Source organism: Anas acuta, chromosome 3 (genome assembly GCF_963932015.1).
Source record: "Anas acuta chromosome 3, bAnaAcu1.1, whole genome shotgun sequence".
In the NCBI taxonomy this organism is placed as follows: domain Eukaryota; kingdom Metazoa; phylum Chordata; class Aves; order Anseriformes; family Anatidae; genus Anas; species Anas acuta.
Window position 1 is genome coordinate 17,988,684 of NC_088981.1, and position 25,213 is coordinate 18,013,896.

The following is a 25,213-nucleotide window of genomic DNA, read 5'->3' on the forward strand; positions in this document are numbered from 1 at the left end:
CTTCCAGGGCACACTGCTGGCTCACATTGAACCTGCTGTCAATGACAGCTCCCAGATCCCTTTCTGCAGAGCTGCTCTCTAGCCACTCATCTCCCAGCCTGTACCCATGTCCAGCATTACGCTGTCCCAAATGCAGCACCCAGCATTTCCTTTTGCTTAAACTCATGTTGCTGATAATTGTTCAACTCTCCAAGATCTCTCTGCAAGGCCTCCTTTCCCTCCAGACAGCCAGCAGCACCTCCCGGTTTAGTACCATCAGCAGACTTGCTCAGGATGCGTTCCACTCCTGCATCTACCTCAGTGATAAACATGTTGAACAGAACTGGCCCTGGAATTGAGTTTCCTCCTGTTCCTTTAGGGAAAAGGCACAGAAAGGGGCTGACACTGAGTACCTGGCATTTTGCAGGTCATGCTATGATTTCATTTGCCTGTGTGTCTGCAGCAGCTGAGCCTGGTGGCTGTGCCGTGGGTTAGTTTGTGTGTGCTCTGAGGTCTGGGAGAGCACCTACTCCTGTGAGAGCAGTAGCAGAGAGCAGGCCCAGGGTGGCCAGCAGACAGTTTCCAAACACATGGTGACCCCTCAGAGCTCAGTGTCTCGTTAAGCATGGCACTTCACTAAAATTGACACTACTCTCCTAAAGAAGTCTGGCATCAGCCAACAAGTTGCCATGAGGTGATTTTAACATCTCTTGCTTGACCTGTAAAGTTGGGGAAAAATGCAAAACACTGATGGCATGCATTTGGCACAATTCCTTGACTTGGGGGCAGGAGTGAGCCACAGGCCTGCCAGCCTCAGCGTTTCTTTGAAGGGAGTGTGTGGATGCTGGAGGTGGTGGGTACTGGAGGCAGCTGTCCCATCGCTCAGGGCCTTTGGGAAGGGCTGTATGCAAAAATCTCCCTTCAGGCATAAAATCACCTATACAATCCTATGCTGTGTGTTGGGGGGGAAGGGAGGCATGGTCTGCCCTTTCTTTCCCTTAACGAGCATCTGTGTGAGTCAAGATTTCCCCTGCAAGCCAATGTGCTATCTTTAATGCCTGACATAAAATATTCATTTTTAAAGCTGCATTCAACTGGAAAAAAAAAAAGTCAATTAGAGTCTCTTGCAAATGAGAGAAAAAAGTCTATTAGCTAACGCAGTGATATTTCCTTTTTGATAGGAAGCTGGTGCTTCCAAGAGTCTGAGATACAGGCTAATGGGCAGTAATCAAAACCACATGAATTGGGCCTTATGGAATGCCTCTCCTATCCATTCTGCACAAATCAGTGCTCGATGTGACCCTTACCATTAAGCAAGAGGGTTTAACTTCACCACCACCACCCCTAAATCTCTTGCAATATGTGACAAGAGTGATATCTGGGCCACAAGCTTTCTCTCTCGCACATTTCTCCACAGCTGAACTACACTCAGATGTAAAGTTTGTTTTGTCCTACCGTAAAGCAGGTCACCAGCCACAAACGTAAATCTTTAAGTGTCCTGGTTCCAGCTGGGATGGAGTCAATTTTCTTCACTGTAGCTGGTAGGGTGCTGGGTTTGGGATTTAGGATGATAACATGGCTGATAACACACCGATGTGTTAGTTGCTGAGCAGTGCTTATAAGGGATATTCCATAGCACATGATGTCACGCTCAACAATAAAACTGGGGGTAGTGGCTGGGGTGGGGTGCCTGCCTTTACTCGGGGACATCGGTCAGCTGGTGATGAACAACTGCATTGTGCATCACTTGCTTTGTGTATTGTTTCCCCCTTTCCTTTCCTATTAAACTGTCCTTACCTCAACCCATGAGTTTTACTATTTTTTCCCAATTCTGTCCCCCATCTCTCTGGCTGGGGGAGTGAGCAAACTGGTGCGTGGTGCTTAGCTGCCTCCTGGGCTACACCACAACACAGAGTGTGAGGAGGTACTATGGCCAGAGTGCCAAACTCAAATTTGCGTAGAAGATGTGGGGAAAGTGCCACGCTGCCATTCCAGCTCTGGGCCTTAGATTGTCTTTCATCCATCTTTCTCTTTGATCCTATTTTGTTCCTATTTTGTTCCTTTTTATCATTCTTCTAGTTCTCCTCTTACTTATCTGCTTATCTGAGCCTTGTGCCCTTGAGATCTTTGTCCCAGCTCTGACTGCCAGGGCCAGAGAGGTCAGTACATGTCTCCAATAGCTACTTTGAACAAGCAGACACTGAGAGGTTTATTCTTGTGGCTGCTTTGCTAATCCCAGTGCATGTTACACAGAGCCTCAGTGTCCTGTGCAATAAGACCATGAATTGCAAAATACTTTCAGTGCTGAGTCCCCATCATGAACTTGACGCAGCCAGCAGGATGCACTGGCTCTCTGTGCAGAGCATCATGTTTTTTCCCATGTGGAGCAGATGCAGAAATCTGAGCCCAGAGAAGGGAAGAGCCATACAATGGCTCAGGATCACTTCTGTGTGCTGCCAGCTGTGAGCAGGATGCAGTGACCCCATGCTTTTGAAGTTGCCTGGTAAGGGACTGAGATGTCCAAACAAGTCCCATCACTGAGATGTCCAAACAAGTGTTTGAAAACCTCTGGAGTTGCACCAGGCAGCCCCGTTCCTTCAAGCAACAGTGCTCTGGTTGGGAGTTCAGGCAATTTGTAGTTTGAATACCCAGTGAATTTTTCCTAGTGTTCTTTAGAGGAAACACTAATGAGCCTCAATCAAAAGTAAAGAATCTGATGCTTCATCTTCTGGCACGGCATGTTCCTTGATTGAAAAGAGACAAGCTGGTGTTTGTGTCTTTCCTCTGTAAAGAAGAGCTCGAGTGGGATTTGAAACCCAATGTGAAAACAGCTTTTGCTGAGAAAGTTCACTGAAGTCAGAAAGCTATTCAGAACAGCCAAGGCCAGTAGGAGAGGGAAGTGACGGGAAATGGTTGTGATTTCAGGCTCCCTTCAGGATGCAGCCACCGTGTCACCTTTCTGGGGGTGCTTTCTAGTTTTAGCTACAAAAATGGACATTGTGAAGTACTTTGCACTTTACTTTATCAGCCTCCAACGCAATGTGCATTCTGAGCTTGGAAACTCAGGCATCCGTGCTTGCATTCACTGAACTTGATGGGCATTTTTACATGTTCTTTAGTGTTAAAAGGATCTCACGCTGGTTCCCTTTCTTAAAATGTGATCTTACAAGATGGTGAGCAGCCTCAAATTCTGTTAAGGCTGATGCATGTGCTCAGCTACTGGCAGGATTTGGCCTCTCTGCTTTATGCCCTTATATTTAGTTTATGACTCTTTCTCCTTGGCTATGGTGTTAAATGCTGTATCACTCCATTGGTTCTCCACCAGGAACATAAGAATTACTGCTCCTTCAAGAAAATGTGGAAATGATTACTTTGTTTTTCCTGAATTGAGTCCACCAACACCAGGTTGCCTTGTCCAGGTGAGTTTTGAGTACCTCCAAAGATGGAGATCCCACAGCCTCCCTGCATACCTGTTCCAGTTCTTTATCACACTCACGAGGATCTTTTCTTCCTGATGTCAAAGTCAAAATTTCCTGTTCCAGATTGTGTCCATTGCCTTTCATCCTGCTAGTGTACACCTTTCCAAAGGGTCTGGCTCTGTCTTCTCTAAACTTTCTCTAGCTCACAATTCCTGCACTGCTAACAGAAAGGAAAAACAAAATATTGGTCTCACATGTCCATCGTCTAGCAGGATCCCAGAAGCTGGCAGTCCACTGACACAGGAATATTGTTAGATATGTGGAAACAAAAAAATCCTACCCTCTTTAACTGCTGTTGCTGCAGCGTCTTGTAAAACCCAGCAGCCAAATACTGGGGCTTCTAAACTACCAGATTTACTTAAATGGATGGTTGCCTAGGAAACTGGCCTTGCAGGCGCTGCATCTCACAGCTGCCACAGAGCATCCTCTGGTTTGCAACAAAACCTAGTGTCCTCGGTGCCGTTTGTGTTACTGAGGGCTCTGTGTGAGCACTAACCCTCTAGTCCCATGCTGGCATGTGAGAGGGGAAGGGGGACGTGTTGTGATCCGCGTGTCGCACTTGAGTGACAAAGGTGTGACAAAGGCAAGCCATCTGAGACCGTTAGATTTATGGCAGGGGCTAGCAGGACCTGGCAAATATAACACCACAAATCAGGATGACAGTTTGTCTACAGAGGAAATTATGTTTTAATAAAGTTAGAATAATAAAGGTGTAATTCTTTGTGTAGGCATTCCTGTTTCAGAAAGTCTAACACTGGTTATAACCGTATACAAACTTCTCAAAATGAGGTAAAATGCACAGAGCTGCTCACCTGATCCTTTCAAGCACTGTGTTTGAACTCAGAATCACAGAATCACAGAATTTTTAGGTTGGAAGAGACCTCAAGATCATCGAGTCCAACCTCTGACCTAACGCTAACAGTCCCCACTAAACCATATCCCTAAACTCGTTACTAAAGAGCCACCTACCCCCTTGTAAAAAGAAAATCCACCCAAACCCATGTTGTATAGCGTTTATTTAGCGGCTTTACTTCACAACAACAACAACAACAAAGGCTAAACTTTGAACAGCCATTTGTTCCTGTCACTTTTTTTTTTGCATGCTTTCATGTTTCCATGCCTGTGAATGTCTGTGCATGGCTCTGTAGGCCACCTCATGATATTTTACAGATCCCTGCTGGTCTCTAGGATGCAGGTTGTGTAGAAGCACTTTATTATTTAGAAAGTGCTGCCTTGCCTTAGGAGTGAAAGCGGCCCCAGCAGGCAGAAACACTAACAAGAAGCCCTATCTCCGTTTCTGGTACTCTGTAAATAAACACTGTATAAACAGAAGGGTATTTTCAGAGGAACTGGACAGTCTCACGGAAGAACAATTCCCCCTGGGGACACTACGCAGGAAACCCAAATCTTAGAGGGCTGGGAGGCGTTTGGGGGAGCAGGCCCTGCTACTGGCACACCGTGCGAGCGGGGAGCTGGGTTAAACAACCCATTGCCTTGACTCGGGACCTTTGTGTGTGCGTGGCTTGCTGTGAGGGAGCATTTGTTGGGAGGAGACCCTGGGGCTGTGTGTGGGGACCTGCCCCTGCTGAGGGGCGCCATGAGGGCAGCTGAGGTGCAGTGAGGCTGAGGCAGCTGTGAGGGAACTGGGTGCCGTGCAGGCTGTGCGGTGTTCGTGTGGTGCTTCACGGACCAGATGTGCCCGGCTGCGGGCTCGCAGCTCCACCTAGTGCGCTCAGCGAGCTGGTGGCGGAGGAAGGGCCGAGCTGAGGCGGCCGCCTCACAGCCGCCGCCTCACAGCGTCCCCTCAGCGCCCCCCCCCCCTCCTCCTCCCGCCATGCTGAGGGGCGGGGCCGCGCCGCGCTCCCGCCGCGTGCCCGCGCCTGCCCGCCCCCGCCCCCTCCCCTCAGGCGGCGAGGCGGAAGGTTCGAGGCGCTGCCAGGCGCGGCGCGCCGCCGGCCGAGCGGTCGATCCGGCGGGGCCCCGGCTCGGCTGCGCTGCGCTGCGGGGCGCTGCGCTCGGCGCTCGGCTCGCGGTGCCTGGCGCAGGGGCGGCCGTGAGGCGGCGGGAGGCAGCGGCTGCGGGCGGCAGGGGCAGGGGCCGGGGCAGGGATGGCGGAGCCGTCGGAGAAGCCGTACCGGGCTGAGTACGCCAAGAGCGGCCGCGCCTCCTGCAAGAAGTGCGGCGAGAGCATCGCCAAGGACTCGCTGCGCCTCGCCCTCATGGTGCAGGTACCGCGCGGCCCGGCCCGGGGGCAGCGGGGCCGGGGGCTGGGCCCGGGTCCCTCAGGGGGTCCCTCACGGAGCCGCCTCAGGGGCTCCTCCCCGCGCCCCCTGCTCCCCTCCTCTCCCCCCGTGCCCTCGCTGCGCTTCTCCGCTCCCCATCCTTTTATTTATTTATTTATTTATTTATTTATTTATTTTGACTTTCTGTGCCTCGCCGCGGAGCGCAGCCCCAGTACAGGGCCCGTGCTCCAGCAGGGCGCTGTGTGCGGGCAGTTTTTCTTCTCTCCCGGGGAACCCCCTGCGGGCGGCCACGTGTGAGGTTTCCGCACACAGCGCAGGGGGCGTTAAAAGGAGACTCGGGGCACGCCACCAGCTGGGTGCCGTTTCTGCTGCATCTGCTCTTTTCCTTTGGGTTGCTATCTGGGGAACTCTGCGTGGAAGTGCAGTTTCCACTGTTTGGCATGCTGTGGGCACCCAGGTCTTTCGGCACCACCATGACTTTGACTTTTGTTTCCACCTGGAACTTGGCAGTTTGTTATCTGTGTGTGCAGCCAGAAAGCAAATTGGTCTCCCTTTTGTTTTTTCATACTTTATTTAAGAAACTGTGGTAGACAGAGGTGTGCTGGGAGAAATTCCATAAACCTAAGTCTAGCTTGCCTGGAGGCCGCCCAGGGAAGTGGTGGAGTCACCATCCCTGGAAGTCTTTAAAAGGCGTTTAGATGTAGAGCTTAGGGATATGGTTTAGTGGGGACTGTTAGTGTTAGGTCAGAGGTTGGACTCGATGATCTTGAGGTCTCTTCCAACCTAGAAATTCTGTGATTCTGTGAGGCTCCATTGCCTGCACAGAGAGAAGTCACACTTTAGTTGTGCAGCTCAAGTGGTGAAGGAGATCTGCCCCCTTCTGTGCACCCTGCCAGCTGGTGCCCCTAAAGCCTTTGTGCTAGGGACAGAGCCATGAGCAGTCCTCCAGTAAAACACCAAACATGAGCCCATAGCTCAGGAGTGTGTGACTGAGTGCCGGAGGTGTGTGTGACTTCCAGGAACGTTGAGAGCAACCCCAGTGTGGCAGCTGTGTGGCTGTTGTGCCAAAAGGGTAGCCGTGTAATCTGATTGTGGGGAGAGTCTGGCAAGAAATAGGCACGTCCTTTTACAGTTCTGGTTGATGGTTCGGTTGTCACTGGGGCTCCCATCTTTGAAGCCTTTCTGCTTCCTTACTGCCCCTGCATGAAACTCTTTGATATTTCAGCTCAGAGTTACCGAGCGGTATGTAGAATGCCTTCCTAGGTCAGTAACTCTCTATCATCAGTAATAATAATACCACGCTGAGTGCTGTTAGTGCAGCAGGTGTTTATGTGCGTTGCTTAGAGCCAAACCGCTGCACGGTTATTTGGTCTGATGGGTAACTGGAACTGTGACAGGTTGGTACCTAATGTGTCTGAGTCATAACAAAGCAGAGCACTCCCGTGACGAGGCTGGAGAGAGAGCTCCAGAGCTGTTGTTAGGGGAAAACTTTGGTTGTGGTTCTGTCTTGATACGGGACTTCGGGTTCTGGTGTTCCCTTCAAATTTTGCCTCTGCCTCCTTCAGCCCACTTAGGAATTTCTTCAGTTCACGAGCCTGTTTGCTTGAGAGGTGGTCCTCAAAGGGACTGTGTGTCCTGCTTGGTGGTCTTGCAGAGCGAGGCCAGCAGCCTCTTCTGCTGCAGGAGTCTCAGAGGAGGTTGGAACAGCCAAGTCAAGTGTTGTTACTTGTGCTGCTTTCTCCACAACCTCTGTTTTGCTGTGCTGATCACTGCAGGAGGACTGATTCTTACTGAGAAGAAATCCCTCCCTGTCTGCTAGGGGTTGGTATAGCCACGTGGAGGCTGTTTCCTTTTTGTCTTGAGGAATATGGACTGGCTAAGGAGCCCAGTGATAATCTCACTGTTCCTTCCATGCCTGTGCTCTTTGAGATCTCTCAGTTGGCAGTTTGTCTGTCACACAACATTTTCTTCTTAGGCTTTTCATAAGTCATGTCTACATGTTAATGTTAAAATAAATAAATTATATTTACCCAGACGTTCTTATTTTATCTCCCTCCACTCCCTGCCTTGGTTCTGAGTTGCTCCATCTTAGCCTAATGTGCTTTTTTTTTCCCTAGTCACCTATGTTTGATGGCAAAGTCCCTCACTGGCACCACTACAGCTGCTTCTGGAAGCGGGCTCGGATTGTGTCCCACACAGACATTGATGGTTTTCCTGAGCTTCGGTGGGAAGATCAGGAGAAAATCAAGAAAGCCATTGAGACTGGAGGCCCTGGAGGAGGTATGCAGAGGTTCAGAGGTTTAGCTAGAACCATGTTCTGTCTTCTCAAGCTATTATTATGGTTATTTGATTGCTACATCCCTCTTAGCAAGTGATGTCAGAAGAATTTCTGTGGTGCCACTGCACTCCAGGGCTAGGATGCTGGCAGTATGACTGTTCTTAAAGGAGGAAAAAAAAAAAGCCAAGGCAGTTGGCAGACATATTACCAAATATTTGTTGTTTTTAAGACTTTTGTATTTTGTTTTCAGTTCTCCAGTATTAATGAATGTTCTTGTCATACGCTGTATTGATGGTGTCTTCACTGCAGTGTGTGGTTATGGTAGCTATTTGACGTTGTTACACAACGAACTGAATTGGAGCGAGTGAGAAGGGTCTAAGTACAGACCAGACCAACCACCCCAAGTCACTCTGTAAACCAAGGATGCTGAGCACTTTTAGGTTGGTCTGCCTGTTGAAACATAATACAAAAACAAAAAAACAAAAAAAAACTGGCATTTAGAACACATCTGTTTTGAAGCAGAGATGTCTGACTCTTGTTACAGTCAGTCTTTAGTAAGACTTCATTTTACACTACTTTCAGGAGAGAGGTAAAAGGTGTCAGCTCTGTGCTTACTTAGTGATTTTTTTAAAGACTTCCAAAGGTGCGATCCTGTACAATTGCTACTCAGTGGCTTAAAGAAATATACCTATTTTAACAGTGCTTTTAAGCGTGGACTGCTTATCTTGCTCTGAGTGCAGATTCTTGATAGACGAACTGCTGGAGTGCAGAGGTTTACTAATGCAGACTGCTAACAATCTGGCATAGAGGAGATTTTTTGTAAAAGTGGGGGAGGATCACATTTGAAGCTGCGCTCTGTGTTTGCCTTTGTTCTCCAGGAAAAGGAGGGGACCAGGAAGGAGGTGGCAAGGCTGAGAAGAGTCTGAATGACTTTGCTGCAGAATATGCAAAGTCTAACAGGAGTACTTGCAAAGGCTGTGAACAGAAAATAGAAAAAGTAAGATTTTCTTTAGTTCTCCGTTTCTTGTCTTTTCTTCCACCAGTCCCAATTCCAGCAGTGGCTTTTTTAATTGCTTCCTGTCTGTTTTGCATATGGAGAGCACTTGGAGTTGCATTTCTGTGTTTGAGAAGCAGCTGTGTCCAGGACAGCTGACAACAAAGGCATCTTTCAGGCATTGGAGCTTGGGCTTCAGACCTGCCAACGCTTCTTTTCGCTTGAGCTTTTGAGCAGACTGAAACGCTGCTTGCCAGTATTTTTGGTAGGAAGAGACAGGTGTCTTCTGCCTGTCGAAGCACTGCAAAGGTGTAAGCCTCTTCCTCCTCCTTTGTTTGTGTGCAAAGCATCTGTATTGGCTCCGCTGGAGCAGACAAAAACAGCGATGCAGCTAATTAACGATGCTGCCCTATATTTCAGTGTGTTTCGTTAGCCTGCTTTTAAAGGCAGTTGGTGAGATGAAGCTGTGAGCTTGTGATAGGTGAAAATAAACCTGCCAGTTTGGTGAAGTTGATGAGGGTCAAACAGCAGTGCTGATATACCTCTGTCTGCAGAAAGGTTGGTGGCTGGAGCGTAAATGTTTCCTTATTGGAGTGTGAAGTATTGCAGTCTGAAAGTACATAAAACGACTGCTTTTTGGGCATCTGAAAAGTAATTTGCAGTTAGGGGGGGTTAGATAATGCTAGCGCTGATTTTTGACTGGTAAGGAATGTAAACTAATTATTCAGGGTTGCCTGCATGGGGTTTGGCGATGTGATCTTTTCTTGTTTAAGTTCAGCAAGTAAGCAATCAGGGAGTTGGAGGAGTAAAGACTACATGATTACCTGTTTTGAATGGTTTTTGAACAGAAAATTACTTAAAATGATGTCTTTTTTCCAACCATGAAAGAGTATTAGTGGAAGCAGAGGGACTGCAGGGAAGGGCTTGAGCAATAGCTGCAGGCATTTCACAGGTGTTTAGGAAGCATCAGCTTAGTAAGGAGCTTACTAATATCCTGCTCTTTCCAGAACGGCCTAACAGTTGCTTTGTCTCTTTAACCTGCTCTAGGGACAGATTCGGATTTCCAAGAAGATGGTACATCCTGAAAAACCCCAGCTGGGAATGATTGATAACTGGTACCACCCAGACTGCTTTGTGAGCCGCCGAGCGGAGCTGGGTTTCCTCCCAGCATACGGGGCCGCCCAGCTCCTTGGCTTCAGCATACTGAAAGCTGAAGATAAAGAAACTCTGAAGAAGCAGCTCCCAGCTACCAAAAGCGAAGGGTATGTGTGGAATGTAACAATTCGCGTTGTTACTTGCCTTCGTGTACATCTGTGATGAATGTTTGTGTCATTGCTCTGTCTCTGTTAAAAGAAGAGCAGCTGTAGGAGGATGTGGTACTCCTGTGGCTTTAGGGAAATGACAACAGCCCCATTCCCCATCCCTGGGAGTCTGTAGTGCGCTTGCCCTTGTGACTGCCTTGAGGGAAACGCAGAGACCAGCAGCTGTGACTTAAAGAACTGATCTGGGGCTTTTAGCCCTAAAATGCGTATTTAATACAAGTGGATACTGGATGAGGACCTCCTTGTGTGATGCTGTTATCAGCGATGGTTTCCCTGGTCTAACCACTTAGTAGACAATTGATTTGGTATCTTATCTGTGTACTGCTGATCTGGGACAGGTGCTGAGTCTGATAATGTCACTTGTTGGCTGCGTTCACGCTTGGATGTCCTTGTTTGCATAATCTGTCATGGTACAACTGAAATTGTATTGCCTGGCACTGAAATTTTGAACGGAGGCTCTTGACAAAAGTTGTGTTAACAGAGAACCCCTTCAGGTGGCTTGCTAGCTTTGCTCAATCTTTTTCTGGTGGTGAAGGCTTCTGTTACTTGTTTTTTGAAGTGACTTTGCCTGGCATCATGCCTCATAACACCAGCCTGTGTTTGATTTATTATTTTTTTCCATGGAGGAGGAAACATAAAGTATTGCTGGATTCTACAAACAGGAAAGACGGTGTCTGTAAGATGTTGGGCTTTTCCATGTTCTTTGTAGACTGAATTCAGTTCTATTTTTATAAGGATTCACTGTGAAACTGCCCAGTAAGACTTGACACTGGCTTTGCTGGTTTTGGTCCTGTAAGTAGGTGGCTGGTGGACATGATTCAGAGCCTTTAGAGTATTTCAGTGTTGTCCTTGGTTATAGGTAACAGTGGAGCTTGTCTAAACTGTTCTGTGTGGTGTTAAGAGGGTGCCATTCAACTTCAATACTTTATTCCTGGTTGGCAAGCAGCTGCTCCAGAAGCATTCAGCAGTGGTGCAGGTGCCATGGGGAAGGTCCTGCAGCGCCATGCAAATGGGTGCTCCTGGTGCTCCCCCGTGAGCCCTGTTGGGTTCTGCACCAACTGGTTGTTCAGCTGAGCTGCTGCAGGCTATGGCCTTTCAGGCTGAGACGAGCTGCGTGTGACTCCCTGCCAACTTACCTCTTCACACAGGCACTTTCCCCCTGCGTGTTGCAGGCTATAAGTAGAAGCACAGTGTTTTCACATACTTGCAAAAATATTAAGGCTTTGGAAAGATAGGCCACAGAGTAGTTTGCCAAGTCACTGTGTAAATAAAAGCCTGGAATTGCAATGGAAAAAAAGCTTATGGTGATGTAGGGTACTGTGAACCTTGACCTCATGCCAGCAAAGCAGCAGAACAGCTGATCTTTTCTGCTCTCTAAGCACTGCATGAGCAGGCCCATCAACTGTGAGGATGCTGGCTGGCTCTTGTGATCCACACCACCTTTCTTCTGCTGTCTGGGTTGTGTGTTTGAGCCAAGGGTAGTAAGAATCAGTTGAAAAAGTAGCTGTCTGTCAAATGAACTGAATGAATGGGACTATAAATAGAGTGGAGAGGTGTGGGTGTGCTTCCTACCTGGTGATTGCCTGCCAAGAAAGCAGACAAGTTCTGAAGAAGCAAACCCTACAAAAAAAGAAACAGCCCAGAAGCTTGGGTGAGATGCAGTTAGCTCCTGTCATTCATCCTGTGTGTTCAGTCAGATAACAGAAATTAATGACAGAAATTGCATCTTCTCGCAGAAACAGCATTAGAGCATCTGCTGTAGGTGAAATCCTGAAAATGAACTTTGAAGTTCTCTGCCTGTGCTGCAACCAAATTACATCTTGCGTCAGGTGTTGTCTGCAATTCAGATATGACATAGCCAAATTCATGTGCTGCTTCTGCCTGTCTAGCCCATGCTCTGCAGAGAAGCTCCAACTTGGGCTGCCCCATTGGCTCTTTCTAAAAAGGTGCTGGTGTGACATCTCTGTTGCAGGTGAGTGAAACCGAGCAGGGTTACCAAGAATAGGATGGGAAAATCTCTTTCATCTGAGGGAGAAAAGATAGGAGAGCTTCCTGCAAGAATCCTGGTGGCTTTTCTTGGTCGATGCTGGGGGAGACATGCTGACCCCCTGGGCTGCAGGCTGTCCTGCCTGAGTGCCAGCATTTTGCAGGCTTGGGGAAGGGCGGGTCTTTGTGTCCTACCCAGTGGCTTCTCTGCAGATGGTGCACTCCTGTACTGGTGTAGGAAAGGCAGTAGCAGCTTGCCTGGTCCTTTTCACTCTGCTTCTCTGGTAGCATGTGGTTTTGCCCTCCTGCTTTGATCTTTAATGCTATCTGCTTTATTTCTGCAATGTTTTCTACCTTGCTTGAGTAGAATTGCTGCTCAGGACGGGAACCAAGTGTCATTCTGGAGGTGCCATCAGGTAGCACCTGATTAACTGCAGATTGAGGCAGAGGGTAAGTGCTCAGATCAGCAACAATCTGCAAGTGCTTCACAGAGAGAAAGGAAGGGGGTACCAGCTCCTCCCTGTACCAGCTGCTTGCTTTATTCAGGGTTGCTCTGACTGTCCTTACCTCTTCATTTTCATTGTAAGGAGAATGTGAAAGACAGTAGATGGTAAGGAAGGGTCAGGCTAGAGCATGCCAGTTCACCTTCCTCTTCACCCTCTTGAAAGTTTGGATAGACCTTGTAGTTCTCTATCTACCAGGGAGGTGAAAAGTGCTCTGCATTTGATGCTAAGTACTAGTCCTTTTAAACAAGCTGTTGGACCATACATGTTGAGTGCCTGCACTGCCCCTTCCCCAGCAGGAGAAAGGGCGTACACAGTGGCACCTGGCTGCTGCTGGCAGCACCTGGTATTTGGTCCCAAGGGTGGCTGTTGGCTCAGTGAGAATCTGTTCTGTCAGTTCTAAAACTTGCAGTTCTGCGCAGACGGGAGGTGAATTCAGCTTTGCCTGTCCCTTCTTCAAACTTTAAAATAATGATTAGACTTTAAGTCTTCAGCATAGCCAGGAACAAAAGAGAAGGTGGGAAGCCTGCAGCTTTATGCCTTTGCAATCCAAATGATCCTTCTCATTCTGCAGTTTGGGTGGCTGGATCGGGTATGGCAACTGCTCTCTACAGGAAAATCAACCAGCTGCCCCTTAACTCTGAGAGGCTGCCAAAAGTGCAAGTTCCTGCTGGGATCTGGATGTTTTCCCTTGGTCCTAAGGCATCTCAGCAGGGTGATTGCCTTCCAGTGGTTTGAGTCCTGGCTTTCCTCTTTCCAGAGACAAGTTACTACACAGCCATGAGTCTTGGCTTGCCGGAGGCAGCCTGACTCTCACCCTGCCAAGGGAGAGAGACTGCAGATACACAGCACTTGGGCACCCATCCTAAATACTTGCATGATTAAGCCCTCTGGCTTGGGAAGGTACAACGGGGCGCTTTGTGCTCAAACTGATGTGTTTTTCCCGGATTATGCTGTGTGCTTCTGATTCGGTTAAAAATTCAGGAGCTGTGATTCTCATGGTGAGTGCTTTGTTTTCTATGCTGAGGTGATCTTCAGTGGATGCTCTGGCCTTGCTCCTTGTGGGGGTTGCAGCCAAAGAGGGGACTTGCATGGTCTGGGGACCTTTGAAGGCACAGCTGTGCTTGTGCTGTATCCATTCTTGCCACACTGGTTCCTGCTTATGTGATTTAAGAAAGAATATGGACTTTTTCTTGCAAAATGCAAGCAAATGTTGTTAGTCTGATGTAGCCATCGTGCGTCCCCTGGGATAGCAAACCTTGCAGCACAGCACAGGCTCTGACCGATTGGACCTTGCAAGGGGACAGCTGTGAGATCAGATCTTCTGCAAACCCAGCACCTTAAAGATTTACAGAACAGTCTGAGTCATAATTTGGCCAGAAGTGCTAACAAAGGGCTATTGTAGCTACTGCAGATGAAATGAGAACTCGCCCCAGTTTTGGGCCCAGGATATTTTTCCTAGAACTTGCAGGTCCTTTGTGGATAAGTCCTCAGGGAGCACCTTTCAACATCCTCCTGTAGCCTTATAGCTAATAAGCTGTTGTACTAAGTTTATCTTAACAGTAGCAAAGCACTAGAAGATGAAGTGTTTAAAATTGTGGAGGGCAACCGAGAATGTTAACTTTGACTTAACCATCAGCCACAGCTCAGAAAGTTAGAATTTGCATACTTAAAAATACTCCTGGCTGATGTTTCTAAAGAATAGCAGCTCTGTCAAAATGAAGTGCAAGTTGTCCAAGCTGTGCTCATATTGTGCCTCAAGTGCCAGGTCCATCCTGCCTCAAATGGGATAAAATTTCACTTTATTTTCTCACAATGAGAACATGCACTGAGATGATTTGTTGACACCAATGTGTTTTGAAGCCATGCAGACCAAGGGGATGACAGAAGTCTGGAAACATAAATGATCTTCCTCTGAGGTCTCTCGTTCTTCGGAAGTCTGCCAAAATCCCCAGGCTTTCATTTGGCTTCCTTGTCTTTCTTGACTGCCGTTTTCTATAACTTCTCCCTGTGTAGCTCTAAGGGCCCAGCTAATAACAGTGTATTTTAGCATACAGAACTGCAAGGTAGTAAGTACATCATAAAACCCCTGTCGGCCTGGGAGTACTTTACAGGTGTAAACTTCCTCTTCTCTGATTTCAGAGATCAGACCTAATTCCAAGCTGAAGAGGAACTAGCTGGGAAGTATCAAGTTTCCCAGTGTGTTAACTTAATAGAAGTATTATATTTGCTGTCCTTTATTTCAGTACGCACTGTCTTAGCTGAAAAATGAAGCTGTTGATTCAGCCGAAAGACACGATAGTCCTGTCTTTTAACCTTCATTGCTACCTCTCCTTGGTTGTGGAGAGGTATAAGTATACACAGTAAGTTTTATCTGTGCCTTCGGAGTAACTAATACAGGTGTGGCTGAGTATGCCTGAAGTTCTGTGTTGTAGCATTTTCTGTGCTCTTCTGCCAGATTGCAGTTATCTTGTGGAAAAGCTCAGTGTGCCTGACCTGATTGAGGTGGCTGTTGCAGAACCAAGTATGTATTTGCAATCTAGAATTGAAGAATTTGATAAATTGGGCTTGCCTGCTAAAACTCAGGACATTCAAACCTCTACAGATATCAGCAGTCAATAAACAGAGTTGTAGGAACATGAATATTAAATAAATTAAATAGCGTAAATTAAAATAACTTTGTGTATGTGGTGTTTGTTTTTTCCCTATTAGGAAGAGAAAAGGAGAGGAGGTAGATGGAAATGTGACTGTGAAAAAGAAGCAGAAAAAAGAGAAAGAGAAGGAATCAAAGCAGGAAAAACAGCTGAAGGTGAGTTTTAGCTGATCAGATCCGACAGACTGCCTTGTTAGAAGAGTGTAGTGTCAGGCACTAACTGAAGAGCTGTGGCAGCTGGAGAGAGACTGTACTTGGTGCCCAGACAAAGCAGAGCTGCAGTGCAGTGGCTTTAAAAATCTGTTCTAGCTGTTTGGGTAAAATGTGTAATTCTCCCCTTTGGCAAAGCTTCTTGTTGCTCGCTGTCTCCCAGGCTGACCTTAAAATCCCATGGGCTTGCTAAAACCTTGTCCACATGCTGCAGTTTGCAGTGTGTTCTTAGTGATTGACTGCAGGTTGCTGAGCTGCTGGCTTTTGTTAACAGGAACAGACAGAGCTGATCTGGGGCATCAAGGACGAGCTGAGGAAGGTCTGCTCCACTAATGACCTGAAAGAGCTGCTGATTGCCAACAAGCAGGAAGTGCCTTCAGGGGAGAACGCAGTAAGTAATCGATTTACATGTGTGCTGGGTCTTCAGTGAAGCCAACCCACACTGATACTGCTGCAGAGTCCACAAGCATGCAGCATGTTCCAAACAGAAAATTTCAGAAAGAAAAAAGAAGTGCGAACCCCCAGTCCTTTTGTCCCAGGACTCTGATGATATTGCTATTACATGGGCTTGTGAAGGCACTGCATAGTGGTGTCTGATGCTGAATTAAATGTTTTGGTCTCAGCGATGGGATGGTTTTCTGCTATGTCCCAGCTGCTCCCTGTTTTTGTCGCTGGCCTTGGAAGGCCAGCTGTGTCCCAGGCCGCATCAAAAGATGCGTGTCCAGCAGGGTGAGGGAGGTGATTGTCACCCTCTACTCTGACCTTGTGGGGCCCCACCTGGAGTGCTGCGACCAGGTTTGGAGCCCTCAGCACAAGAAAGATGTGGACCTGCATCCACATGGATGGGATGGGAACTCCCTAGACTCAAAATGGTCAAGAAAATCTCAAGGCAGGAAAACTGGGATTTGTGTGAGCCTACATTCCCACCTACATTCTTGTGCTCAGATGCAGTAGCTCATCTCCTCTTTTCCCATTCCTGTGCTGCTCTCTGGTCAGGGGCCGTGTGGTAGATAAGCTCTCCTGAATGCTGACTCCAAATAGGAGATACTGTGAGTCATGAACGTGAGTGAACAGGTGTGGTGTGACTGGGGAAACTTCATGCCATGTTTAAGGCACTGTAAATCAAATAATTCTGCAAAGAATCTTGGCTCATGTGCAATGTACATATGACATGAAGTACTGGAAAAGTCTGTGTCTGTGTGCCAACAGCTTTACAGTAATTTTCTTGTCCAGCCCAGTGTAATGCAATGTGTGGGCTTCCAGTTTACTCCTGCTGTGACATGTTTTATATTCCTTGTGGCTTTAGATCTTGGACCGAGTGGCAGATGGGATGGCATTTGGAGCTCTGCTTCCCTGTGAGGAGTGTAAAGGGCAGTTTGTGTTCAAGAGCGATGCGTATTACTGTTCAGGGGACATCACTGCCTGGACTAAGTGCGTTGCTAAAACACAGACTCCCAACAGGAAAGACTGGGTAATCCCGAAGGTGGGTATTAATTGCAAAATCAATGATACAAAGTATGTTTCTTAATTGATGTTTCCTCTTACAGGGAGTTTGAATAGGCAGCAGTCAGTGTTGGATGCTAGGGAGCAAATTGAACTGCGCTGCTGAGCCACTGTGGCAGTGGGGAGATCCTGTCACAGCTATGTCACTACAGGGCTAGGCACCTAATATACAAGAGTCATCCCAGTAACACTTGATTAAGAGATGTGGGTGATTTGATTTGAAACTAGTCATTTACCTTCTTATAGCTTTGGATTCCCAGTCAGTAAACTGGCTTTTTGCCTGTCAGAATATGAATCCTAATCTCAGAAATCTGCAGTAAATGACAAAATGTGACCAGTGCTCAACTTAGCCTTAACATTTTCTAGTATTATTTGTTTTTGAAGTCTGTTTATGCTTCCATCCCCCAGGAGTTTCGTGAAATTCCTTACCTCAAGAAATTTAAGTGTAAGAAACAGGATAGGATATTCCCTCCAGAGGCTGCAACTGTGAACTCTGCGCTTCCTCCACATGCATCTGCTCCTTTGACAGAGACTGTTTCTGCGCCCCAAGGTAAGTGGAGCTCAGGATGTGTAATGCCATTCCTGTCAAAACCCTAACCAGGCATGCTGTTTTCTCTTCTACTGCTGAGCGACTGAGATTCTGTGGTGAGAAACAGAATAGCAGAGTCTCATGTGCTTCATCTTCCTAGCAGAGGTAGACCCTGTTATGGTGGGTTGTCTGGGGACATGTGCTTGGGATCCTGGTTGTTTTCTGACAGATCATTTTAGGTATGTTTTGGTATGTTTGTGATGAATTGGAAATTTAAAGGCCTGTGTTCCAAGTGACATCTGCTGTGAAATGCCTTCTTGCTTGACTTCTTGGGGAACATCCAGGACCTTAGTTGTGCCAGACTCCTTATTCCATGTCCAGTGTCACCTTTTTAAGGTCAAGAGGTTGTTTGAAATCCTCCGTTTGGATTTGGTCTTAACCACTGACCAGCAATGCACAAAGATACGCTGTCTCCAACCCGTTCCATGACAGTAAATTCTGTCTGTTAATTAGAATTAAGCCTAGGTTGATTTGTGTGCTGGCAGCTTAACTCACTTGCGTTTGGGTGGTAGTGGGTGAATAAACACCTCAGTTGGTCAACCAGAGTTAATAGCACTCACTTTAGAAGTGGGGATACACTTTGAGATATTTCCTGTGTCTTGGGTCCACCCACATTGCAAAGCTCATTGCATCAAAGTTCACACTGTGATGTGATGGAGCAGCAGCTGGTTACCAGTTTGCTTCTGTCTTGTTATGGGGTTTGTGTGATTCAGCCAACTTATAACATTGTACTGTCTAAAAGATCAAGACTCAAGTGTATTTTAATGTGGGAACACTGTTGTTTGAGAGACTAACCTTCTGCAGCTCTTCAAAAACAGATTTCCTTTTGAAGAGGCATGAGCTTTCACACTGTCCAGGCATCAAATGAGGAGGGAAGCTGAACAGTCTAGTAGCACAGTGTTGAAGCAGACTGATTTTTATTTTTGTTAAAAAGAAATGCAGACAACTAATGTGCCTACATATCCATCCTTCCTGCCTTCTGTCCCTTCTGTTTGTTGGGTGTGCTGGGTTTTGTTGCCTCTCCTAGGGGAACGGAAGCCTTCTGCCACTTGCCTTAGCACAGGTCAGGCCTGTTTAGACCCTTGTCTCCCTGCTGACTGGGCTGATCGTTCCGAGTGTGTAGGATGCTGTCCATTTGTGTTTGTTATTTGTTCTGGGGGGCTTTGTGCTTGCCACTAACGTGCTGTGTTGTTTCCAAACCCCTAGACAAACCACTGGCCAACATGAAGATCCTGGCTCTTGGAAAGCTGTCCAAGAACAAGGAGGAAGTGAAGAACATCGTGGAGGAGCTGGGAGGAAAGATGACGACGACAGCTAACAAGGCCACGCTGTGCATCAGCACACAGAGTGAGCAGCCATGCAGTGCTTTCTGGTAGTGCTCCTCACAGAGCTGAGCAGATCAGAGAGGGTGCACGTCCCGAGAGCTCTCTGCATTAGTGTTTGGGCTAGGAGGAGTGTTTGTGTGCGCACACTGCCTTAGCGTCCTTGGAAACGTAAAGACAATGTGTGCTCTTTAAGTTTTACTCCCCTAGTATATTAATCTTGTGGGTTGTGCCATGAGGCTCTGTTGGGTTTGCAGCAGCTGAAGCTCAGATCCCTGTGCAGAGCGTGGTGGTGTGCGAGCCAGTGTTGGTGGACTGACAGTGCTGGGGACTCTGACGTTGGAGAAGCCACCCTTGCCTTGGAGAAGCTGTGGAGTTGACTGTGGGCGCTTGAGGGCAGTGTTTTCTCTGGAGACAGCTCTTGCTCCCTGTTGGTGTTGACCTCCAAACTGGGTGCTGAGGTAGGAGATCTGCTCCCACCTGGTAGGATGCCCAAGAGGGCAGCCCCAGCCCAGCTCTAGGAAGGGGAGAGCTGGACCAGCCAGGTAAAACACAAGTGTTCCTGCTCTAGCCCAGGCTACGGTCTAAACGTTGTGGAAATGTATTTCCTCAAAGCCTTGGATCCCTGAATCATGGCCAGAGGTAGGGGCTAAAGTCTGAAACCTCATTGATTTATTTTTGTCTCTCCCTTCCCCACCCTGCTTATTCAGAGGATTTGGAGAAAATGAGCAAGAAGATGGAAGAAGTGAAGGAGGCCAAAGTCCGCGTGGTCTCAGAGGCATTTCTTCAGGACGTGAAATCCTCCACCAAGAGCTTTCAGGAGCTTCTTTCTGTCCATGCAATTTCACCTTGGGGTGCAGAGATAAAAATGGAGCACCACGAGGTGGCCGTGGATGGGAAATGCAGCAAGCCCCAGCATACGAAGAGTGCTGGGAAGGTCAAAGAAGAACAAGGTGATGAACAATGCAGTTGTTTCTCCAGGGACCTGTTTAATGCTTTGTGTGTGCACAAAACAAACCTGGGTGTAATCTAGCCTCATGTTTTGCTAGAGTTCTCTGACTTTTTTTTTCTCATAATAAATTTAAATAATCAAGCCTTGGGACAAGACTAGCTTTAAGTAAACAGGAAGCTGTCTCCTGAACTGGCTGTCATTTGTCCTAGGTCAGTCTGGCTTCAGAGATCTTTCATCCTATACGTGCACAGGCTCCCTGACATCAGTCTGAACTCTTCCCCAAAACACTTTCTCTGCCAGTCTGGGTCGCTGTTGCAGCTTCAAGGAGCTGCTGGAGCACTAAATTGTGACAGACACTACTGTGACCACCCCCACCAGGGGTGCTCACACGTGAGAAAATGCTGGAGCCCAAAGCAATGGTGTCTTGTAGTGAGTATAGAATGTATTTTATTTTTTTTTAATGAAGGAAGGAAAAATCCAACACCAGTGGCATTCCTTATGACTGCCGAGCAGGTTTGCATTATTCATGCTGCAAAGTGAAGAAAGCCATTAGATCTGCTCGGAACCTTTCTTCAGAACCCATTCTTTTCCATATTCCCCAAGCTTTTGGTTTCTATCACTCAACTGGGTGTGTTATTGCCAAACTATTTCACGGCAACAGAATCTCTGAGGGGGCTGAATGTCCCACATTCTCCCTATGGGGTTTTTAAATCCTATTTAAACACAACCACAAATACGACTTTTATCTACTGTGTAGGTGAAAAAATGGTACAGCCTGACGTTTGGGGCCAGGAGGAAGGAAAATGGATGTTATGTGGGGAGACCTTGTTTTTCATTTCATTGTGTGGGAGCTGGGGGTGGATGGCAGTGAATTGGCTGCTAAAGGCAGCTAAAAAAAAATTGACGTGCTGGTGTTCTTGTACTGGGAACCTGATTTAAAGTCTGATTAAGGCCATAATTAGGCAAATTGAGAATTCGTATCTTGATTCAAGTTAAACCGCGTTGCCTGTGTAGGAAAAAAATAACTCCTTATTCCTGCAGGACCTAGCAAGTCTGAAAAGAAAATGAAGCTAACAGTTAAAGGTGGAGCAGCAGTAGATCCTGATTCTGGTGAGTGATTGCAATGGTTGAACCTGTGCCACAGCCCACAGGATGTGTGATTGTTTACAAAATAGATTTTTCTGTGCAAGGCTAAGGGTTTGGAGTCCTTAACGTAAAAGTTAAGGTTTAATATAAAAATTAAGGATTCCACAAAAGGAAACCTGATTTTTTAAACCAGCTTTTCGTGCTTTCAAAGGAAGGCTATTAATTGACATCTAAAGATGGATTTTCCAAGATTTTCTTGTGCAGCTTTCTGAAGGACCACTTAAACTGAAGCATATCCCTTGCTCAGCTTCATGAGCACCTGTCAGAAGAGTGAATAAAAGCCTAGCCAGCAGAGCCCATGGGTATGGCATGAGCACCTGCCTCAAGACTCTAACTTGGGGGGCAACTTCTGCTGCTCTCCAAACCTACAGTGTACAGATGTCACCCTGAGAAGTCATACTGCAGCCAAGATGAGCCTTCATTTTTTCAGTCCATTTTCTAGTGTGACACCTGCAAAACTATATCTCTTGAGAATTCTTCCAGCCAGCCATGCAATGTTAAATACTAGATTTTTAGATGGTCCTTTCTCAAACATACAATTATTTTTTCTAAAGTTAGGGTTGAGGTTCATTCCAGTATATCAAAAGGTATATACTCACTATCTGTTGAAAGGAAAACATGCTTCAAGTAGTTTTGAATGAGCGTGTTATCACTTTTTTCCAATAGTTTTGTTAAAATGCATACAACTTAATGAAATGTCTGTGTGAACGTGAATGTAGCAAGGCAGCCTAAAATGGTAACCACTTCTGTATTCTCATTTTCTTCTCTGTAGGTTTGGAGGATTCTGCTCATGTGTTTGAAAAAGGTGGAAAGATCTTCAGTGCAACTCTTGGTCTAGTAGATATTGTGAAAGGAACAAATTCCTATTACAAACTGCAGCTCCTAGAGGATGATAGAGAGAGCAGGTGAGTTTAGCTTTCCCCATAAATGCCTTTGTTTACTTTTTTTTCCAATAAGTACTGGATTTTTTGTTTCTACAAAAAGAAGGAATGGGCAAAATGTTTTTCTGAGGATATGCAAACATCCAGGGAAGGTTTCTGCCCTGTATGGAGGCGTTTCTTTGTGGTGTTGACAAAACCTAAGTTGGGAAGTAATAAAGGTTGCTGAATTGTTTCTGGAAGCATTCATTCTTGCATCCTAGGAGAAGTGAGGCTCATACAATAGGAACTTTCTCAGGTCTAGATTAACTGACTAACAGGAGGGCCATGCTGCTCTGTGATTCATGGCTGCCCTTAAAAATACAGGAGAAAGTTCTTCTGTTTTAACATCTAAGACCATGTGCATGAAGTCTGCGGGAATCTCTCCCATATTCTCCAACTTATTTTTGTCTTCTAATTGTAGAGCTGTAATTCTGGGAAACAAAAACAGATTCTGCCTGTTCCACCACAGCGTATTCCTGGATTGAGTGTGCAGCTGCTTAGCAAAATGCATTGAAATGGTCAGGGGGTGATAATGCATTTAGCTTTCCAGTCTCATCAGGCATGTGGCAGAGCTGTCCAGTGGTTGTATTTCTGACAACAGATAAAGAAGTGGAGAGGGTTCTTTGAAGTGGAATTGTGCCCACAAGCATGCATGGGATGCACAGAAATCTGGAGGAGTTAATAGCTGTCAGCAACAAACCTGGTTCATTTCTGGATTTATTTGTACTCTACCTTGTTCATCATAAGCTTTTCTTGCTGGCTCCTGCATTTGGCGTTTGTACCTGGATCTGTGATTGGTGCATGGAGGGATCTCAGCACCACGTTTTGCACCTGACAAATTGGAATGTTTGCTTGATTGTATCCCTGTAAATAATACATAAGCTTACACAAGTTGATATCAATAATACAAACATGTACTTGAATTGTTTATTTGAGAAATGGGAATCTGAATTCTAGGATTTTGAGTCATAGGCTTAAAAGTGCATGGTGTTTGTTTTTCAAATACACCCCAAAAGTCTGAAGATGTGTATTAGATGGGTATTTACGAAGCATTGACTATAGCGGTGATAGCCTTTTTTTTTTTTTTTCTTCGCCTGTGCATGCATTTGTCTTTAGGAGTGTACGTCTGGTCTGTTTACAGTGGGTGTTTATTACACCGGTTTTTGGACATATGCTCTGTGGTGGCTCTTCTGCTGCTCTCCTGCAGAATGTCTCCCCTTAAATTCATGGTACGGAAATGGCTGATTCACAGTTGTATGATTGTTGCAGAATCAGTTTAAATTGTACTGAGATCTAGAGTCTCAGTCTTATATCTGTTGTTTTTTTTCTCATGTTTCACTTCTGTAGGTACTGGGTGTTTAGATCCTGGGGTCGTGTGGGCACTGTAATTGGGAGTAACAAGCTGGAGCAGATGCCATCAAAAGAAGATGCTGTTGAACACTTCCTTAACTTGTATGAAGAGAAAACCGGCAATTCGTGGCATTCGAAGAACTTCACTAAATATCCCAAAAAGTTCTACCCACTGGAAATAGATTATGGACAGGTAACTGTGAAGTGTCCCTGTGCTTTCCTGTAATGTGCTCCCTGTTGGATCATTTACACTTTAACAAATTTGAGGAATGAAGCGCAGATGTTTTCATTGCACGGGTTATTCATATAAGCATAGGGAGACCACTGGGAGGACAAATACATGCTACTGTGTGTACTGTTATGGGTATGTTTAAATATATATATATATTTTTTTTTCATAGCGTTGTATGAAAAAGTGTCCAGTCAGGGGGATATTGAGATTCTTACTCCTTGGTCAGTTTACTTTGTTAGTAAAGTAACTAGTGCCTATTCTTTCCAGTAGAGAAATAGAGCTGTAGATCAAATGAGAGCAGTCGTGTGTAAAGATTAAAGTAGATGTGTTGGTAAACTAGTCTGTTTTCCGTTGTCAAGACTGAAGTTTGTTTAGCAATTATTCTTGTTTACTCTTTGTAATTTTACAGATGTTAATTAGAAATCAAATGAGCAGTCAGTTCACATACTCCCTTGTCTGAAAACACCATTTTCTTTTATTTAAATAGAGACTTCTCATCTGTCTTCTGCATCCAAAATCCTCCCAAATGGTGAAGCAAATCTTATGCAGCACTCTGCCTAGTGCAGATACTGAGCAGACTGAGAGAAATCACTTGTTGTCAGTAGGATTTGGCTATTTAGACAGCTAAGCAAAATAAGAATTCTATTTCTCCTACCCATTGGGGTTTGTGTCTTTATTTAAAGATTTACCTATAACTTAAACTATTTTCAGATGACATAGTTGAATGCTGTTTAATAGCTATAAAGACATCAGAGGACCTGTTTTTAAGACATTACATTTTTCTGTGGCCACATTACTGGATGACTTCTTTCAGTATGAAGCACCCAGTGCTTAGCTTTATTTCTGGAAATTTGAATATTGCAGCAACTGTCTGTTACACTGCAGTGTACAGTGACAGCGTAGCATCTGGCAGATGCTTCATTGGTGAAATGCTCTATCCATGCAAGTACCTGGATGGTATTGTGGCTAACTGATGACTCCTGTACTCATCTATGACAGTTTTTATTATAAGAACTTAGTGAAATTAATTATTACCTCTGTATTTTGTCATAAAACAATGAAGTAAACAGTCTTTTTTTCATATCAAGGTCTTTATGTAGCAGAAAGCTTCCAGAAAAAGTAAATGACCTCTTCCTTGAGGTAAACCAGAGATGCACACAGGGTGCAGTTCCTTGATTCTACAATTCTACCTTTCACAATTCTCCCTCGTGAAATAAGGTCTGCTAAGTTACTGAATAAGTGGATTTTTGAAGCCACTTTGCTCCAGAATGTCAGAGCAGTGTCCCACGCTCCCTATGAATTTCAGTCTAATAATAGTATGCATACACTAAATTGAGTTTAATTTGTTACCATGGCAGCCAGTGTATCACCTTTATCCTTTGTGACTTTGCTATTTCTAATGCTATTTCTTCTTCCCAGGATGAAGAAGCTGTCAAGAAACTCACAGTGGGTGCTGGGACTAAATCAAAACTTGCTAAGCCAATCCAAGACCTTATTAAGATGATCTTTGATGTGGAGAGCATGAAGAAAGCAATGGTGGAATTTGAGGTGA

General features: G+C 46.0%; 1 protein-coding gene across 2 annotated transcripts in view; it reads left to right on the forward strand.

Annotated features, from left to right (window-relative positions):
* The window catches only part of PARP1 (poly(ADP-ribose) polymerase 1), a 142,236-nt gene that overhangs the window by 108,412 nt on the left and 8,611 nt on the right, over positions 1–25,213 (forward strand). For both annotated transcript variants that reach the window (XM_068675933.1, XM_068675932.1), the window contains exons 2-15: positions 5,559–5,686; positions 7,819–7,981; positions 8,858–8,976; positions 10,021–10,235; positions 15,497–15,593; positions 15,922–16,038; positions 16,954–17,130; positions 17,559–17,700; positions 18,946–19,086; positions 19,772–20,014; positions 21,055–21,123; positions 21,932–22,064; positions 23,427–23,622; positions 25,081–25,209. In XM_068675933.1, the coding sequence (XP_068532034.1) occupies positions 5,567–5,686; positions 7,819–7,981; positions 8,858–8,976; positions 10,021–10,235; positions 15,497–15,593; positions 15,922–16,038; positions 16,954–17,130; positions 17,559–17,700; positions 18,946–19,086; positions 19,772–20,014; positions 21,055–21,123; positions 21,932–22,064; positions 23,427–23,622; positions 25,081–25,209 (2,061 nt within the window). In that variant the 5' untranslated portion in view covers positions 5,559–5,566. The remainder of the gene's footprint in view (positions 1–5,558; positions 5,687–7,818; positions 7,982–8,857; positions 8,977–10,020; positions 10,236–15,496; positions 15,594–15,921; positions 16,039–16,953; positions 17,131–17,558; positions 17,701–18,945; positions 19,087–19,771; positions 20,015–21,054; positions 21,124–21,931; positions 22,065–23,426; positions 23,623–25,080; positions 25,210–25,213) is intronic.